Source organism: Prinia subflava, chromosome 13 (genome assembly GCF_021018805.1).
Source record: "Prinia subflava isolate CZ2003 ecotype Zambia chromosome 13, Cam_Psub_1.2, whole genome shotgun sequence".
Taxonomy (NCBI): Eukaryota; Metazoa; Chordata; class Aves; order Passeriformes; family Cisticolidae; genus Prinia; species Prinia subflava.
Window position 1 is genome coordinate 2,665,308 of NC_086259.1, and position 20,281 is coordinate 2,685,588.

The 20,281-nt window shown below is 40.2% G+C and overlaps 1 protein-coding gene across 1 annotated transcript; it reads right to left on the reverse strand.

Annotated features, from left to right (window-relative positions):
• Positions 1 to 16,368: 16,368 nt before the first annotated feature.
• CHST8 (carbohydrate sulfotransferase 8) lies at positions 16,369 to 20,080 on the reverse strand. The gene is made up of 3 exons (XM_063411070.1): positions 20,057 to 20,080; positions 19,533 to 19,712; positions 16,369 to 17,762 (listed from the first exon to the last, which is right to left on the reverse strand). The coding sequence occupies exons 1-3, from the start codon at positions 20,078 to 20,080 to the stop codon at positions 16,614 to 16,616; spliced, it is 1,353 nt and encodes a 450-aa protein (XP_063267140.1). The 3' UTR covers positions 16,369 to 16,613.
• Between the last annotated feature and the right edge of the window lie 201 nt (positions 20,081 to 20,281).

Below are 20,281 nucleotides of genomic sequence, written 5' to 3' on the forward strand. Positions count from 1 at the left end.
GGCTTTGCTCAGTTGTGAGCTAGTCATACAAGTGAATTCAGAAAATACACAGGGCTTGCAATTATTTGGAAATTGTAGTAATTTAGTGTTCTTAGTAAAGGACCTTTCCACAATGGTTGCCTGGGCTCTGCCATTCTGTTGAGAATTCCTAGCAGTCTTCTAAATGTGACAGCTCTCCAAAGAGAACTTCTGTGCCCTCATCCCTCATCTGCTTGGTTCCTACTTCTGGCCTAGACCTGGCAGAGGACTAATTTTTAAATTACCATCCTGAAGTTCTGCAGTCAGCTACATCTTCATCTCGCTTGTGTTCTGAGGTGGAAACGACAAGGTTTCTGTTGTGCTCATTTGTTTTGCCATGCAGAGAGAAGGCTCCCCCTGCTCTTTTGCAGTAGGACTGGTTTCATGGCTAGAGAATGCTAAGTGGTTCTGCAGTGGCTTGATGTGGGCTTGCTCAAACCACAACATGAGGTACAGCAATATAAAAGAAGCAGACATTGCTGGTATTTTTGGACAACAGCCTAAATGTATCATCACTACTTTTTGTGGTTTGCAGCTGTCAGAGAAAAATAGCTAGATGAAGTTTGACTTCAGCACGAGAAGGCCTGGCCTTTTCAATGTAGTGTGTACTGGTGAAAAATGAGTAAGATGGAACGGAGCAGGATTCAAGCCTGTGTTTTTGAGAGGTTGTGGTTAGGTTAGCTAGCTAGTTAATGCAGAGGCAAAGCCAGAGAAGGACTCAAAAGCCATACCATACAAATGAAATAAATGAGCGGCTGCTGCCTCTTTTTTCTCTCCCTCACCTTTGTCCATTTTAGAGTGAATGATGCAGACAGAGGACCACTGCTGAACACTGTCCCTAGGTTCCCTCTACATTGGATGTATATGTATGCAAAGCATGCAAAGCAATGCTTCCACAGCCTTTTCAGTGCTTCTTAACTGTACAGAATTCAGTCTCTACTGCATTTGAAGGTAAAAGTCACCGATTCCTAGCTGTGCCATCTTTTGTTAGCTGGAAACCTTAATATGTATATCCAGTAAAACTTGCTACCAGAAATGGCAAAGAAAACAAGAAGCAATAGGCAAAGAGCAAATGTGTTTTGGAGCAAAGGTGGGGAGGGCTTCTCCATGCCACGGACATTATCAGAGTTAGGCATTGTCAGGATTGTGAACATGGCTCTGTATGTGTCTGTATAGCCATGGATCATCATGACGCAGAAACCAATGGGTTTTAAACCCATGTAAGCATCTGCTTGTTCATCTGTTTGAAAGCAGTCACTCATTCTTTTTGCTCTATTTATAGCCTTCACAATTTAACATTTGTATAAATCCTAAAGGTGACACCTTCACAATGTGGGTTTTCATTCTACAGTCCTTGTCTTTCATGCTGCTGCAGTACATTAAAAATGTTTGCAGTCGCCTCTTCTGTGGGGATGATCTTTGTAAATTTGCCTGGTCTCTTTGGGGATGTTGCATCCTCTGGCTGCTCATGTATGGAAAATGCATTGGTACAAATTTATTTATAACTCTTTCAATTAGGGCTGTATCTCTGTGGTCCTCCACTGCAAGTCTCTTCAAACTCTCAGAGGAGATTTTTCAACAGCTCCTAGCTCATAAGCAACAGCTTCCCCCATGATAACCCTGCAGCAACTCATCTTGTTCCTTCAAGCCTCTGTCTGTTGCCAACCTAGTCATTAGACTGATTATTATTTAAGCTGATCATGAATTCCAGTTTGGACTCTCTGCTTTCACAGTGAGTAATTAGAGGAGGCACCTTCCCTATCAATTTGTGCTATTCATGGAAATGTTATCACTTACAGAAGATACAGAATAGACATTTGTATGTTCCTTTTATTTAAATGACTGAGAAAAAGTCCATGGCAAAGGGGAAGTTCCTAGGTGAACTTATGGAAACCTTGCCCTGTTCACTCTGTACCGGATGTTTAGAGATTTGGTGCTGGTGTTTTACAACATGTTTACATTCCCAAGAATGGGGTGGTTTATTTTTTGTATTTTTTTTTCTCTCCTATCATCCAATGTCATGAAGTCAAGTTCAGGCTATTTCTATAGACAGGAAAACATTTAAACAGTTCATGGAAACATTCATGTATTTTAAAAATACTTTGAGACTGAAGTCTACAATGAATATGTGAGATCAGGGCAGCAGATAGCAGCAAGACTATCATCATTAAGAAAGAATATTTTTGTCTTTTGAAATAATGTAGTCATAGATGTGTGAATTTTAGAGCCATGCAACAGAATTAGTTCTTTGATTAAAAGCCACAAAATAATAGATTCTTCAATTACTGTGTAGGCTCTCCTGAACTTTCTGGGAATTGGAGTAAAGGAAATAACAGAGGGTCAAAGGGTGAAGACAGATTGGTTGGTCATTAATCTAAATTTGCCTGTGGAATATAGCTGTGAAGAAGTTGTTAGTACACTTTCTCTCCTCTCACAAAACAAAACAAAACAAACAAAACAAAAATTTTGGTCAAATCTGACTTAAGAGTAATTGAGGAAAAATAGGGAATTTTGAAAATTGGGTCTGTCAGGTGGGGTTTTGGGTTTTTGGTTTTTGTTGTGGGTTTGTTTTGTTTTGTTTTTTTCTCCCCGAGAAAACTTGGGAGGGTCTTAGGCTTGCTGTGATTCAAATCAATTGCATTTCAACAGAGTAGCAGCAAAAGTGTCAGTCTTTATGCAGCTCTGAACGTATGTGAACTGCAGGAGAGGTGTGACAGGGATGGGGATTCCTCAGTAACTTTCATGTAGCTGCTGCAGGTTACAGGTACCTCTGAGCGTGAAGCTGCCTGGCTTTCAGTGTGAGCAGCCCAAGAATGTCCCACAATTTGTCACAATTGTGTGATAGTGCCTTGTTCTGCTCCAGTTTTGTTGCTCATAGCTCAGCTAGTTTTCTTAAAGTTGGAATGAGGTGATTGCAATTGTAGAGCAGCACAAGAAATGTAGGCAGTGCTTGGAGAAAAGTAGGAAAGAAAGATTTGCTTTGTCCATTTCTACTGAATACTTTGTCAATCTTATTTATCAGGTGGGGTGCTGAGAGCACAAACCATCCTACAGTTCTAGCTATGTTACATTATATATATGGATATACATTGTATATATGGATATTAAAGACACAAAATGGACATTAGTTGCAGTACTGTGCTGTCACCCAAAGCCCTTAGTGAGATAAGAGAGGATTCAAAAGGGCCAAGAGTTGCTCTAAATAGTATCAGAACTGCAGCTCTGTGAAGTGAAGTACACATTTTTGAATTGGCAAAAAGGAGTTGCATTAATTAAATGGCATGCCACGCTACAACACGAACACCATTAAAAAGTCAGCCTTTAAATCTTAAAACACTTCTCGTTCCTACTATCCTCATTATTAACATCTGTATTCTACATTAATGCCTCCGGCAAGAGGTGATAGCTGTTCAGGGTGAAAAGAAATTAGTTTCATTTTTCAGTAATTATGGGGAATACTGTTCACTGGCTTAGTCACCCTCTCAAGTTATTCTAGTGCTTCTGGTTAAAAAGATCCTGATCTATGGTATTTCGCTAATGATCAACAGTTTTAGAAATGACATTTTTCAGCAGCACAGCCTCTATTATTGGGACAATCTTTTCCTTTGGGCAACTGCCAGATTTTTCAAAACCAATGGGAAAGCTTATGAAAGGGTAAGTTCCTTTCCCTGCCCCTGCCTTCTTTATAAACTTGAGATCACTATTGCTTAGGATGCAAACTAATGTTTCCAGTTTTTAGAGTAAAAGACCAACTCTTCTAAGACAGATGTTTAAAAAATCCGTGACTGTGGGGAAACAACAAGGTAAAGGAAGAAATCCTGAACAGTATGGCAAAAATTAGGTGGAAGTGAAATAACAGTGTGCCACAGTAGTCCGTATCATACAATGTGGTAAATTTTCTATGGATAAATAAAGTATCTTAATTTGTCAGGTGCACTTTCCTGTTCCCATTTCAAGTGGTCCTTTTGTTTCATAAGGCTGAATGACAGAAAAATAAAAAAATTGCAGTAGGTAATGAAGATGCATTTTGAGACAAGCGTTCTGGGGGACTGAGTAGGTGTCTTCTACTGAGTAACACGAAAGTTTGCTTTGATCTTTCTCATCATTCTGAAATGTATTTATGTGGTACTTGGAAACAACAGGGGTCAGTCACTGGAAGGTACTGCGTTGCTGTTTAGATTATTTTCCAGTACTCTTATTCTGTCTCATATGAAGTGTTGATTCTCAAGTTATAGAAAACTCCAAGAAACTTCCAATGCATCCATTTATAGCATCCTGCAAAGGATAAGTGACAGTTCAAGCAATAGCTCAGATACCTGATTTCTGTCACCATTTTCTTATTTGCAATAAACTTGTTCTTCAAGTGGCACCATCTGTGCCCTTTGCAGAGTGGCTCTGACAGTTTCCCTGGGACTGTATGAAATGCTCTGTGGTGTGCAGGAACTGCTGCTCCTTGGGGCATGGCAGGGGACTGTGACACTTCTTCAGAGTGTTCTGGCCACAGAGCTGGGGTGGCCTTGGCACCCCCAGATATGTTTGAGACCTTTCATCTTGCACAAACTTCATTGTGACAGTTTTTATCTTGGAAGAACTAATTAAACTGTTCACCTTTTTACTACATTAACAGCTCTAATTCAAATAATCCTGGCTGTAGTAACTTGGTTTTTGAAGCAGTTCAGCACTCTGTGATCAAGAGTTACTTAAGCTTCTTGTGCTTGGCATTCTGCTTGTAAATGATGGCAGCATCTTTCTTTCACTTCTTTCTGAGGGAACGGGCTGCATTTAAAATTAATAATTTCTTTTCTTGCTTAATAGCTCTATTCAGTACCTACAGCACAAGTATCATAACTTAAATGCTTTTGATTAAGGAAATTAATTAGATCTTAAAATTCTTCTTCTTCCAATGAAATACCTTATCTTCTCCAAAACTGGAACATGGAAGTCTTCAGCAAACTGCAGCAAGGTGTTCTACATGAATAGTTTATACTTTTCTGCCACCAGATCATCTGTGTGATAAAAAGGCCCTTATTCTTCAAGGCTACAGGCAAGCAGTATGATGCAGAGAAACACATTGGGACAAGTTGAATGAGACTTCCCATAGAACATCAGATTTTTTTCTTCTAGTGAATATGAAATCTTGCCTTTGGCACTAAGCTATATCGAATGCTTCAGAAAGGAATGAAAGGGAAAATCTTTTTCTAAGCAGGAAGGTAACTTTGAATGCAGAGCTGGAGTGTATGGATTTGTACCTCTTCTCCATTTGGTGCTTTGATTTCTTTCCCTTTGCCTTGACTGGCTGTGCTACAATGCCACTATTTTTTCCTGTTCTTTAGAGCTAAAAATACTAACACAGAATACCGGGATTGGTGAACTCTTCAAATGCCATGTACTCTGATCAAATGCCATGTACAACCCTGTTTGTTTTATGGTAAATAAAAGATCTCACACTGTTATGGTGTGGTAAAAGGTATACTGTCCTTTTTGTTTTAGTGCTTGTTTAAGAGCAGTCCTTGATCCTTTGCTTGTGGTTGTTTTGAGGTGCCTTTGATACAAGCTTAAAAAAAAAAGCAGCCATGCCTTGAGCTGTTATGCATAAATAAGGTAACAGGAAGAGTTTCATTGCCTACATTTGGGGATCCCTTTCTTAAAGACAAAGCCTCTGGCTTTGCTTTCCTGTACCTCTGGATTGACTGCACAGCTGTCCTTAACCGTGTGAAAGACCTTGATGGCTAGACAAGACTTACCTCTGTGCTGCCAGTGTGAGGCTCTGATTACCCATTTGCAGTAGATCTCCCTTCTGGCCCGCTTAGTGTTTGGGGGCTAATCTTCTGGAGAGAAACAAGTATTAGGAAGAAGGATTTTAAGTTGAACTTCTTCAAGAGAGTGAGCACGACTTGAAAGATGGCAAAGGTAGGCTGTTTTATAGACATGCAAGTATCCATGCCTATTAGCTACAGAGAAGCTGTAAGGGGGAGAAACTGAATAAACAGGGAATGAAGAAAGCTGACTTGGGTGGTCTGGTAGGCCAGTGCCCAGTCAGGTCTAAAATATCTTTACCACGAAGGACAGAGTCTGAAAGCCTGAATGTGGTCTTACTATCTGGCACATTGATTGAGGGAAGGGGGAAAGACTGGGGGAGGATTCTTATAGGAACTGTAACATGGGTAAGGGTAACACAGAAGAGAAACTGTCAAAGCCAGGATCAGAAGGTGATAAATGGATGAAGCCCTGTGGAGAGCATGCATTACCATGGTTCAGAGAGGAAATTTGGAAGTGTTCTTGCCAGAGGGAGGATGTAGTGGCTTTTACCAAAGCTGGGACACTTGTGGAAGGACTACAAAGATCTAAGGGGCACGGAGGCCACAAAAGAAAGAAGAAGGTCCCTGCTTCACCTTCTGTAGGTGTGGGGAATATTGACAATGATTTTCCACTGTAGGACCAGTCCTGGCCCAGCTGCAGTGTGCAGTTGCTATGTTCTACCTTGGGCAGATCCTGCACAACTTCTCCCAGGCCAGTTCTTCCTCTCTTCAGGGATTCTGTGTAGCCTTTCCCTTTCCCTTTCCCTTTCCCTTTCCCTTTCCCTTTCCCTTTCCCTTTCCCTTTCCCTTTCCCTTTCCCTTTCCCTTTCCCTTTCCCTTTCCCTTTCCCTTTCCCTTTCCCTTTCCCTTTCCCTTTCCCTTTCCCTTCCCCTTCCCCTTCCCCTTCCCCTTCCCCTTCCCCTTCCCCTTCCCCTTCCCCTTCCCCTTCCCCTTCCCCTTTCCCTTTCCCTTTCCCTTCCCCTTTCCCTTTCCCTTCCCCTTCCCCTTCCCCAGTTTTTTTCTTGGCACAGGTTCTGTCCTCCCTGACTTTTACTGGACTGATTTTTGTGCCCTAATCCTGAGGGGCCACTGAATGAGGGAAGGTATTTATAGTGAGCTTTAGTGTACTTTGGCTGCTGCCATGGAATTGGCACCTGCACAGGGCTGACTGAGGGGAGGTCGGCTGAAGTAACCCATGTGGTGCTTTGTGAGGACATGAGATCTGACTGGGTCAGGGGAATGATGTAGAAAGTATTTTAAATGTCAATGAGGAGAAAAATTCTTTAGGCTTTTAATCTTGGTGAGTTTTCGCTTGATTTAGTCAAACCCTTCCCAGATGCTAGTCACCAATGAGACTTCACTCTGGAAGCTTGAAGACTTGAGGGTCTGTCTGATTCACAGGGGGGATCACTATCAGCCTAATGGGACCTTGGTTGAAACTTTAATTACAAGAAGACAGTAAAAAGCACTGTTTAAGAAAAAAAAAATCCCCTTATCAACTTTTGTTGCTAGTCTAGTCAGGCTAAAAATTCTGCTTAATCTTAATGATTAGTAAGAGTTCTTCATTTCTGTTAAATAAATTACAAATTATTCAGAGGCAGTATATTAAAGGAGATCTAATCAAGATATCCAGAATATTGTGACATATTTAAATCCCATAATATTTTAAAAAATATTTTTGAGGGAGTAAAAATACTTTATATACAATTAGAGGCAGTATGATTAATAACCTTGGGCTCAGATTCAACTGCTTCCTTTGGGATTTGGTTTTTTTCCTGTATCTCTGGAACCAAATATATGCCTTAATTACCAATCAGTCAGTGAAGGCAGGACTGAAGTGTGGATGTATCTGCTTGGATTTGTATTAGCATTTCTTCCACAGACTTGGATTAGTGAGGCTGAGTGTATCTGCAGGTTTTGATTGCTGTCAGGGAGAATGTGAATCCACACTATAACTTGGATTTTCAAAACTAGCAGACCTGTCTGTTTTGCATCATTTGACATTTATGCCACACACTAAACCTGCAAAAGGTAGGTGTTAGTGCAGGTAGTGTTAAATGCAGGGACATTTAAAACTTCTTAGAAGATTCAGGCCATTTAAAACCAGAAAATGTCGTTTCTCCCCAACCCTATTTCTGTGTGGAGGTTCAGAGGAATAGGAGATTTTGATATGTGAGAAACAAATCCATTTGGTTTGAAACCATTCTGGTTGCAGATAATCTGCAAGGCTACAACAAAAAATCTGACTTGAAGACGAGAAAAGAGGAGCCAGATACTTTTAAGGTTTGGACACTCACAGGTTGATGCAAAGTCAGGGAGTGGACAGTGCTCCTTAAGTAGCTGTGTCAGTACTTTCTTTCACTGCAGAAACAGGTGAGTCAATGCCTTCAAATCCAGCGGGATTGGGAAGCTCAGGATTTTAGAAGGCATCACCTCAGAGTACTTTGCTTGTCAGGTATAGCTGCAAGGAAAGAGGTTTCTGAGCTGAAGGTAGGGAGTGTGAAAATGTGTTTGAAGCCAGTCTTTATTGTAGTTCTGGGTATTACTTATTTCTCATCGTTTAAAACAGTGAATAGTGGGGGAGAAGTAGCTCCTTGTGACAGGGGAGACAAGGGATAAATGGGGTGTGCTATCAACCCTTTTATCTTCTGAATTTTCTAAAATTGATTTTACTTCTGCACATGTTCATTCTGGAGTGTTCATAAGCTGTATGTTTTGGTCAAGTATGGCTTAGTGTTTTATTCTGAATGGTCAATTTTGAAACTCACTGTGAAAGAGCTCCAAGGTAAAAATGGTTTTGATCATTACCAGCTGCTGTGTGCTTTGTAGACTGTAATATAAACCTGACATTCAATTTTGGTGGGATGATCTAATGAAGTTCTGAGATTTATTTTAGATAATAAAAATAAACCCCCTTTTTCAAGGATAAACATGGATAAATTGTCAGATTCATAGCCCATCTCTTATTATGTCTGCTGTGTTTTCCACAGTGCCTGAAATGGTCACTGTATGCCTGATTTATAAAGACAGTATCACCTTGATGACTACACAGTGTGTCACTTGAGCAGGATTCATGTCTTTATGAATTTCAGTGGAGAAATATAATGTGAGACAATATAAATATTGCAGCTGCTTGCTCTATCACATTGTCTGTTTTATTGGGCAGGTTACCTGTACTGTAGTGATATTGGGGGTTTTTTTAGTCAGTTGTTTTTTGGTTTTTGTTTATTTTGCTTTGGTTTTGGGCTTGTTGTGGTTTTGTTGTTGGGGTTTTTTTGTTGTTTGTTTGTTTGTTTGTTTGTTTGTTTGTTTTTGGGGTTTTTTGGTTTTTTTTGGGGGGGGGTTGTATTAATAAGAAAACCATATTCTGGTAACATTGGTGGGGAAAACTCCTTTCCATTGTATTTTGCAATAGGTGAATTAAATGAATTAGTAAATAAAATATAGTGTAAAACACTAAATATTATACCATTCCTGCATTTCCCTCCTCACTAGAGATGAGGAAAGATAAATGGAGCAGTTGTAGATGAGGCCCAAACCAGTCAGATAACAGGCAAGTCGTAGGCCAGAGCTCCAAGTTACCTGCCTAAGCGTTAGCACACCTGGCTATTGCTAGGTGTAGGAGCACTGTTGTGAATGGATACTGTAGCAACAGGCCAGCTGTTTGACACTTTGCACAACAGCCAGCTAAACCTGTGTCCTGTGGACTTCAGTGGAGGGTCTGTATGTGGGCTGGCATCACCTTCACATAACTTCTCTGGGGCTCCATCATGGCACATAGGAAGGGTTATACTGACTGGATGCACACTTAAAACAAAGTTAAAAGAACATTTTCTTGTGATCATAATGTGTGTTAGTCTGTATCCATGAATTTGAAGGTGAACTGTAGCCTGGAGCTTTCCTTTCTTGAGAAAGAAGCCACCTCCACTAGTGTTTAATGGATTGGGACAAGCTCTCAGTGCAGTCGCCTTGGGCCATTGCTTCCCATGCTGCTGTTCTCTCTGCTTGAAAATAATCTTAACACCTTTTGCAGCTCATGACATGCTTATGTTTGGATAGGTTGAGAGGAAATTTTCTATATTAAGTGAAATAAATCTGAACAGAATTCCCAGATTGGAGAATAACTGTGGAAAAGTTGGATTGTGAAAGCTTCTTTCATTTTCCCTAACTTGACAGTGTAATTTTAAGTTCTATGAAAAAAAGAGGGCACTATGAGAAAAGATCACCCATAGAGATCCCATAAAGCTGAATGCAAAACATAGGGCCAGCACTGCTGTAATTGTTGAATTTAAACAGAGTAATCTGGGTCTCAAGCAAAGTAGGTACATAATGGAAATCTTGACCTCTGCTGCAATTCTGATAAATGTGTCTTCAGTTTAAAAAAAAAAAATGGTGGCAAAAATGGCAACAGATGGCAGAATTTGAACAAGCTTATTTGTCTAATTGTGTAAAAGTCACTGTGGCACAAACTGCCTAGAAAATGACTCCTGAAAGATTTATCCACATAGAAGGTGTTATGTACATATGCTCCTTACTAGGTGCAAGTTAGTTGTGCACTGACATGTGTGTATGCACAGGACTTCCCAAAGTGTTATTTTCAACTAAATATTTGGAGTTCTTCCTTAAACCAGACCAGAAAATATTTTTACAAGGTTGAATGTTTCTCTTAGGCTTGTGTAAAGCAATCATTCTTATTCTCTAGCATGAGTCACAACTAACTGTGTCAATTGCTTCATAATATATTACTGAAATAGTTTGATGGCAATGAGCAAGGCTTAGTCATGTCTGTCTTCCTCTTCTGTGCCAGCTCTGGGCTGTCTTGCCCTTACTGCTTAAGTGATGCACTGTGTATAATGCTTCAACACATTCCAGGATTAAATTGAATGTGAAATGGGTAAGTGCCTGCCATTCTCAAAACTTGAATCCATTGTGAGTCTTTACTGCATGTTTAATTCTGGGCACCTCTGTTGGAATGGATAGTTCTCAGAAATTTTGGCAAAAGTCACTTACCACTGGTAAATATCAGTTGTCACTAGTGTAACTCTAATGGAAAAAGATGTGTTGTTCTTGACTCCGGTGCATTTCTACAGCAGTATCAGGCTGGAAGACATCAGAGATGTTTGTTTACAGACTTGCCTGTGAAGTTCCAAGAGAGAAGCCAGGAAATTTGATGGTCCTTCTTAAGTAGCTGTTGTCTTTGGACAAAAATTACGTGCATCTTGCCATATGAAACTTGGGACACGTTCCCAAGTCATTCTTCAGGAGCTGCAGGTGCATGCTGAGGCTTTGAAATTCCCACATATAACAATGCCAAGCTGACAATCATCCCTTGAAGCAGTATCAGCTCAAACAGACTGTGCTCAGCCTTGCCTCTCATGTTGTGCTCTGGAAACAAACTGATGCTGCATGCAGATGTATTCCAGAGCCAGTGAAGTTGAAATGGTGGGGCTGGGATTTGTACAGTGTATTCCAAATATGCCCAGCTGTCCCTGTGATTTCATGTTGGGGGTAGGAATAGAACATCCTTCATCTCAGTGTCAGCAACTTGTGTCAGGAAAGGAACCATGGTTAACAGAAACAACATCAGAAAAGAAAGTTCCCTTTTTATCTGTTCATCCATGGTAATGTGGTACCAGCTAAGTTGGCCTGACAAATTAATTTTTACTGTTGCACAAAGACGCTAAAAACAACTAAAATGCAGATGTTTTATATACATTGAACTCATTTTCTAATTAATTCTTTGGGCATAGTATCTCCCTCCATGATTTTGCAAATTTGTTGGTGCCTTAGTATGTATAATGTTATTTGCATAGGATTTTTTCCAATGTATTTTATCTGCATGTATATGAGCAGATAATTGTGCGTGGATTTGTCTTAGGTGAGCTCTTGCTGTCAGTGATGGTGTTGCCCAAACAGGAAAAATAGTGCAAAGCAATGGGAATAAGTTCATGTACAATGTTGTGCATGCAGTCCACGTGTGGGCCTCTCTCCCTTACTCTGTGTATCCCTCTCTCTCAAAAAATAAATTCTTTGATCATCCAAAGATGGATTTTCTCAGTAAGTTGCTCAAGTGAAGCAGGGGAGGAAGGGAATCACCAGAATTCAGTACCTACAATTTAAAAATTCTAAAAACTCTTTACTTCAATCATTATATAAGATGAGCTGTAAACCAGTAAACCAAATTGCAGAATCAATTTAGTTGGAAAAGACCTCTGAGATCATTGAGTCTAAATTGTGGGAAAAAAAAAGGTGAAATCCTATCCTTCAATTCATATTCTCTTTTGACATTGTGCAGTCTGATGGGCTCAAACATTGGTGATTGTAATGGAAGAAAGCACTGGAACCCCATCATGGAAATTTGGAGTAGGTATGGACATAAAGAGTTAAGAAAACTCATTTTAATATCATGATTCCTTTATTTTTGGAGGCATAAGCCCCCATGAACTGACACTTCTGGTATGAGGTCAGCTATGGTATGTAAATGGTAGTGGGGGGATTTAAATGATAAAAACCCCAGCAAATTACCATCACTCAAATTGTGCACATTGCAAGGATGACTTTTTTGGGTACATGAAGGTCTCAAGAACATGGCTTCACTTAGATCTCAGTAAATTTCACTTGCAGAGCATCCCAATATCAAGTTCTTAAATTATCCCTTAATTAAAATATTATCGCAATCTTCAGTTTCAGACTCTGCAAAAGCAGATAATAGAGTGCACATTTAGTTTACATGATATGTTTTTGTGTCTGTGTTAATCCCTTTTTCTGCTCTAGGCTTTAGACCACTTTGAGCAGTGTGGTGGGATATTGTGTCCTGTTGTTTGTGTGCCTGCACACCTCCCCTTCTGGGACTTCTGGGGCTGGGTCCTTACCTCTGAATCGATCCTGTGAGTGTTTGACTCCTCATATGCTGACCATGAAATCCCAAGGTGCCCTTTCAGGAGTTTTCAGTGTATCAGCTTGTTGTGGGTTAGCACAATTTGCAATTAGCAAACAGTTTAGCAGACAGAAGCAGGCGAAGGTGAAACCACTCCACAGCACAGGGGTCCAATGAGAGCTGTCCCGGATGGAATCGAGTGGAGGGTCCCAGTGCTGGAGGCAGGCTAAGCACGGGGAGAGAGGCTGCAAGGCAGCTTTGTTTAGCCCGGCTGTGGGGAAGGTGCTGCGGCACTGGGGCTGCTCTCAGGACCTGAGCTGTTCGCAGTTACTAACCCAAGGGTGGGCAAAATTCTAGTACAGTAGGAGCAAGGATGAAGGGCAGAAAAGGAGTAAAAATATTGAAAAAATTCAAGTGAGAGCTAGGAGTACATTCAGTACTCAGTCCAGTAGTAACAAAATTTACCTCTTACCTAAGATACCTCAGGAAGAATTTAAAAGCCAATTGGATTGACAAATTTATTTTGTCTAATATTTACCTTGGCTGACCTCTGAGCTAGACTGTTTGTTTGAAAACAGGATTTTTTTTGTGTGCACTCTTTAATTTCCCCTTTCCATAGGAAATGAAATTTTTCTCCATGAAGAGAAGAATAAAATATGGGAATGAATTCAGAATGAATCTCTGAAAAAATTGAATTGCATTGAAATGAAAATGCCAAGATTTTATATGTGGGGGGAAAAAAGACAAGATAATCCAAAGGGAAATAAGCAGTCTGAAAACTTACTACAATCTAGTCAAAATTATTGCTTTTTACTTTAAAATTTTGCTTGACATGAAAATATTAGTTTACTTGTCTGCTGCCTTGGATTTTTTTGTTCAAGCTATTGCATTTCTTCCAGCTTTAAAATGCATCTTTACAAATATTCTTTTAAAATCACTTGTTACCTTGTTTCTACTACTCAGCAGGGAATGGGAGCTGAAAGTAACAGAGCCAAATTAATGCAACTGGCCAGTGTTAAGCACCTGTGAGTATTAGGAGGGTGCTTCTGTCTTCCTTGAGAAACTGTAAACCAGATACTACTGTGCCATATACAGCTTGTTGTAAACATGCAAATATTGATCAGTTTCTGTTTAAAGAGTGCTTGTTATCCCAGACAAAATAAACCCTGTCAAATTCTTCACCTCCATTTGTCATTAAAAATGTAACTTCCCTGTTCTTATATTTTACTGTAGCTTAATTAAAATAGATATGGAGTTCGTAGTGGTAGGTTAAGTACAGGTTTGATACAATCAGAAGTGCAATTTTGCACTGGTATTGCTGGTATTTTTTTCACTCATACAGTGAGCACTTGCTGACATGGGAATGTACCAAGACTTTCAGATGTAAGTGTGACCATATGAATTTATGTGGATGTGTAGATTAAGCTGAAAAGGAACTGGGAGGAGGCAGGAGGAGGGAGAGTCAGGTCTTCCATGTGAATCCAGCTGAAGGATTAAGTCCCTCAATCTTACCCTTAAAGCACTCTAAAACTAGCAGAGGTCTGAATACAAATGATGCCCAACTTTATTCTGGTTGCCTCCCAGAGCTGGCCCATGACTCTGCACGTTCCCTTTGCTGCAGTGGTGCCGCAATGAATTGGGATTCATCTCCCACTGGAAGTTCACCTGCTGACTGGAATGAGCTCAGCACACTGAGCTCTGGTACTCTGACCTGCTGGCAGGATCAAATCCTGAAAGAGCCTAACAAGGCTACAATATCCAAAATGTCCTCTCCTTGTGATGGTGACTGGAGCTACAGACCATTGATTTCATCAATCAGAACACCATCACTTCTCAGAGCACTTAATATCATTAAATGCTAAGGATGGCTTAACTTAAATTCCTAATGGTGGCCTTGGTTATGACTCCTCACACCCCAATCCACCCCCCAGAATTCCCACCACTGTCAGAATCTGCTCCATCTGCTCCAGGAAGTGATCCCTGTGCCTGGTTTTCCCCTGGATGCTCCTGTGACCTGTCGAGTGAGGCTCTTGGCTGTGCCTGCCTGTTGGCTGGGCAGTCTGAGCCACCAGAGCCCAGCCTGCTGCTGCTGATCTGAGCTGGACTAGCAGAAACGTTGCTTTGTACAATGAATACAAAGGCTGTTCTGCAGCCATGTGAGCAGGACAAGTCTTTGGGTGTGTGGAGAAGGGGGATGGGTGGGGCCTGCTGCAGCGCAGGGCAGGGATGGGGAGTGGGCAGACAGGGAAGGGTAACTGGTTTCATGGAACAGTGCAATTCCACATTATTTTCTAATGCGACCAATTTTCTCTGAACAAAAATGGAAAATGTGTTGTCAGGCTTGATATGTAAAGTGTTTGTCAGTGAAGCTTTCAGTATTTTGAAACAATTTTTTCCCCATTAAAATTTTTAAAACCCAAAAAATATACTGGATGTTTCTGGGGAAACTGTAATGCCAGTTCTTGTGATGCATGAAACTATCTATATGAGGATCTGAACCTGGAAACAGATTGAAATAAATGTTTCTTAGGTGTTTACATTTGTACAGTTGAGGTGGAATTCTTGTTTGAAATACAAACTTTAGAAGTTACTGGAGAGTCCAGGTTTGGCATTATGATAGAGTTTGATCCTTGTTCCAGTATAGCCAGTTTCAATATCATGTCAAGTGGATAAATGACATGTAAACAAGGGTTCTGTGTACAGAATTTGAGTGAAAATTTACAGAGCTGAGACTGGCTCAGTTGGTCAGAGGCTGGTGCTGATAATGCCAGGGCTGGGGAGTTTGATTCCTGTATGGGCCATCACTTGAGAATTTGGCTTAAGAATTCTTGTGGATCGCTTCCAAATCAGAATCTCCTGTGATTAGAGACAGTAACTAGTGGAATGTCAAGGATTTTATTCTCACAAGACACTCTGGTAGAGATGAGAAAGTCCTCTAAAGCACAGAAATTGAACTAAAACACCTGGAATATTTTTTGCATGTTAAGTCAGATATAATTGTTACTAAAATAAGCAAGTGCAAATTGTTTGCAGCAATGAAAAGAACTACCCTGTTAGGCAAGGAAGTGGCATTTATTCTTGCTTGTTATTATGATGGAAAGATTTGATATTCCTGGTGACTAGGAAGATTAAACCAGAGATTTATGTTAATGCAAAGGATTAAAAGAATTTTAATAACACTTATAAAGATGCAAATGTTCGCCTGCATTTTATCTTTTTGCAGATGAACGTGCCATAAGGGAAATATTGAAGGGGGAGAACACATTCTCACTCCCAATTGCAACATCTGGCTTAATACTGCTCTCACATGGTCATTAAGTATTAGTTGTTTTCACCAGTGTAAGTACAGTGTCTATGAACAGTGTAAGCAGGATTACACCTTTTCTCCCTAACTAACTTAAGAATATCAAGAAACAGTGATCAACATCCACCTTCAAACATACAGGGCCTGTGTATGGCTTCATGCCTTGCACATTTCAACAAACTGTAAATACTACTCAGTGTATTTTCTTTCTTGCTACTCCATCACTTTCAGACTTATTTTCTGAACAGTAAGGAGCTTGAAATACTGGCTGGACTTTGGAATTGCCAGCTGTGTTTCCTTCATTTCAAACACACTGTTCCCCCAAGTGCAAACACAGGCTACACCAGCCTGGAAAATTCTGTGCTTTATTTGGGGGCCCTGACATATTATACATATATATACATAGACTTCATGTGGAGAAATTATAGAAAAAAGTATGATTTGAAAAAGGAGGCAATCAAGGTGAAGTTATCAACATCTGTTTATATTCTGGTTTGAGTTCTTCCCTGCTCTTCAACCAATTGTTTGCAAACAGGTAAATATATATAAACAGATGCCACCTGGATTTGTCACACAATTCAACTGATGAGACTGTGGAAATATCCAGGCTCTCAAATTAATATAAATCTTCAAAAGGTTTTGAGTAGTTGAACATCAAGTAATCCATATAGTAAAAGTCATAGCTTTGTTGTCGTTGAGAAGGAGAAAGTTGTGCAAAATACTGTTGTGTAATTTTAGTGGTAGTTCTTTCTTCATTGGAGTGACGATCTTTAAACTTGGGGAAAGTTAAATTTTGTGGAGCACCAATTAGGTGCAAGAAAAAGTTTGCATCGTCTTCCATACTTTCAAATTTCCCAACGAAGTCGTAGTCTATTAGACATGGGCTGCAAAGCCTATTGACATGATCCCAGTGTATATCCATACCCACTGGCCTATGTACATCCAGGAGATATTGAATGAACTCTTTAAACTTGACTCCAGAGCCTGTCCTTAATGCTTCTTTGGTGGCATTGACACGGTACCTGGAGATGATGGCTTTCCCAAAGACTGGGTGGTAGTAGTTGTTTGGATGTTCAAACTTGTCCCGAAATGCAGATACCAGCTTTTCAAAAGGCTCACGAATAAAGAGCATCTTTGTGTAAGTGTTGAGCCTGTGGTAAATCCCCTTGTGGTCAAACCCATCCAGCCGTTTCAGGTAGTTTCCGTAGTGCACAGTGTTGTGCTGGATATCCTTTGTGGAGGAGGCCAGCCCGTTCAGCACCATCAGCACCCGCTTCCAGTTGGAGCAGCCAGCTTTTGGTACTTCACAGTATAAAACTCTGTATTTATCTTCCACAAATATTCTAGACACGTGATAGGGAGTGATTATTCTTCTGTTATTACTCTTGTATTTTGAACAGGTTTCTCTCATAATCCGCCTCCTTTCTCCTTGGATCTCATAGAGACTTTTCCACTTGCTGTTGTTTCTATCCTCATATTTAAGTGTGGGCAGGTTGAGAATGGAGCTGTTCATGGAAATCAGAATTGGGCTCTTTTTAATTATAAACCTCCTCCTGCGTTTATGGAGCTTGATGGAATTAATTTCTTCACCTTTCTGTTGATCTTTCATAGCAAACATGATGCTGCTTTGCCTTCTGTCAGTGCTTTGAAGTTTGGTGGGCACACTTTCAGATGGCTCTACTGAATTGCTCTGCTTAACTGTTGCTGCTCTGTTTGCAGTATTTTTTCTTAATCTTCTATCCTGGTTATTGCTGGAAACACAGTCCTGATGAGGAAAAATAGATTAAAGATATCAGTAAATGAGAGATTGTCTCTACTTACAGCTTGCACCACTTCATGTGTATCTTTCGTACTTTTAGAACTGTGCAACAAAAAGCGTTGCCACAAGGCCTCAGAACTCTCTGTGGTGTGGGCTCTTCTCTTACCACTTTGTTCTGTGCTTTTGTGAAACTCAAAGGCAGAGATGAACCTGATCTAAATTTCCAGTAAATTCTAGTTCCTATTTGGATTTAACTGTATTACTGTATTTTAGGTGGTGTACCCAGACCTTGACAGATACTTTTCTCTTAGAGTCTGTTGAAATTTCTACAAAAAGGTATCTGAGTATTTTGAGGATTTGCTTAATTATTCTAGACTGCCCCTGTTGTCACACAAACTGAAGGGTCTGTTCATTAATTTGTTTGGGTTGTGTTTCCCACCACCACCCCCACTTCAGTAATTTGTCTTTGCAGTGAGGACAGCTTGGCACAGGGTGAAGCCCAGCAGGGAAGGGTGGGGGGTTTGTAGGGTTTGTGGAGTGAGGTCTAAGTGTAGGCAGAGGGAAACAGAAGGATGGCAGTGAAAACACAGAGGTTTGGCACACAAGAAGTGGGTTTGGTGAGAGCAGCATGAAGGGGATCCCAAAGGGAGGCTTGAGTGAGCTGAGCCTGGGAGCAGAGCTATTGAGACTGGGTGGGAAGCAGAAAGAGGTGGAATGAAAATGTGCTGGGATTAGGCAAGCAAAAGCTGAGTCAGTAAAGCAGGTCTGTGGGTAAGACTTTCTGGGACTTGCTCTTTTTCATTGTTAACACTTCCTGCATACAGCCCAGGTGTGCTCCCTTATTTTCTGTTTTTCAAAGTAGCTGAATTAAATCCTATCTATGCCTCTAAGATTAAAATTAGGTTCTGGTCACTGTTTAACTGTGTCATCCCCACTTTGAGGTCACCTGCATCAGAGTAGGATATGAATTACCATGGAGTATTTCAACAGAGGAGCATATGTAGTTGCAGAATGTTCATTGCTGAGCCAAAATACTTAGTTTGAGGGTTTACACTTTTAAATTTAAATTTTTGATTTTCAGTGTTTCTCCAATAGTATTTAAAACTGTCTTAAAAATAGGATACCATGTGAATTTTAAGGTGACACGGTACAGTTGAGGATTAGAAGGGTCTTGCTCTTTCAGCATGGCAGATTAAATCTTAATGAATTTTACAAGTCTTTGTTGTCTGAAAAAAGCAATGCAATAGGTGACAAACTTGTTCTGTCATAGAGGTTATATCTTGTCACATTCTTGTAAAGGGTCAAAGAATAAAAAAGTCTCAGAAAAGAGATTCAGAATTCATTACAAAAAACATTGGTGACAAAAGAACAAAAAAATTAAATTGTATTTTGTAGGTGACTTGCTTATATTGATAATTACTATACAAAACTTGAACACAACAGATCAGTATTAACCACAATTTTTAGGACACTGGCAGAATTCAGGTTTGATGCTCTGGTGGTGTGCAGACTGGGAATCAACTGATAATTTGTTATGCAAAACAGTAGTTAAAAAATAGTTTAGTTCAGTTGTTGGGAGTGATTGTTGTATCCTACTCTCACCTTCAGAGGTTGTTTCTGTAGTCAGAAGTGTGTTTGTCTTTGTAAATACCAGATGCATTTCTAAATATTACCCTTTACAAGACTGGCTGTAATCCAATCCTATTAACTCATGACATGGCTGATATTTAAAGGTTATCAAATTCAGGTTTCCCAGAACTGTGGACCTTTAATGACGCTGATGGTGACCCTGGAGTTTTTGGGAAACCTGAATGTCTTCAGCCAGTGCAGAAGGTGGGGCTGGAGCTGTCGGTGGCTGTCAGCGATGTGAGCAGGGGTGGCAGCTGGCAGGGACACGCTGCTCCTCTGCACAGGGTGCTCCTGTCCTTCACCTGTGGGCTGCAGGACTGGCAGCCGCTAGATGGAGGAATTTCACCAGAATTTCGCTTTAGCCTTGTTCAAGTCCCTCTCAAGGCATTCATTTGATCAGTGCGGTTTCATACAGAATATTAATATATGCAAAGTTTACAGTATCTTTTAGCAATATCCAGCCTAGGAAAAAACTCATAAAACTGAAGTTGCACGGCTTATCAAATTCCTATTTTAAAAGGAAAATTTCCATTTTCATGGCTAAGCTTTTGATGCATCTTTCCTTTTCAGTGCTTCATCTCCGGAGTAGTGGCCTTATCTGAGCCATCTCTATCTGTACTCCATACTCAGAATATGGGTACAATTTTCTTTATGTACTTCTGAAAACTTACTTTTTTTGGTTGCTGGAATCCCATGTTATATTTTATCCCTAAATAAAGAAAGAAAGTAAAGTAATTATTTAGAAATAGAAAAACATTAGTTTCTTTTCTTCTAGACTGATAGAGCAAGTGTTGTTAATGCAGTGACACATAGACCAATGGTGAATCATAATATTTCATGGTAACAATAATCCTTGAAAGGCCTCTTCATGTATAGGTGTCATAAAAATTGTGAAA

Bases quoted from the DNA above. Each gene is read 5' to 3' on its own strand.
- CHST8 (XM_063411070.1), bottom strand. From the start codon at position 20,080: ATGGGATTCCAGCAACCAAAAAAA. The intron at 19,713-20,056 runs GTAAGTTTTCAG...TCCTCCATCTAG, and splicing joins GATTCCAGCAACCAAAAAAA to CGGCTGCCAGTCCTGCAGCC. The intron at 17,763-19,532 runs GTCATTAAAGGT...TTTCCTCATCAG, and splicing joins ACTCCAGGGTCACCATCAGC to GACTGTGTTTCCAGCAATAA.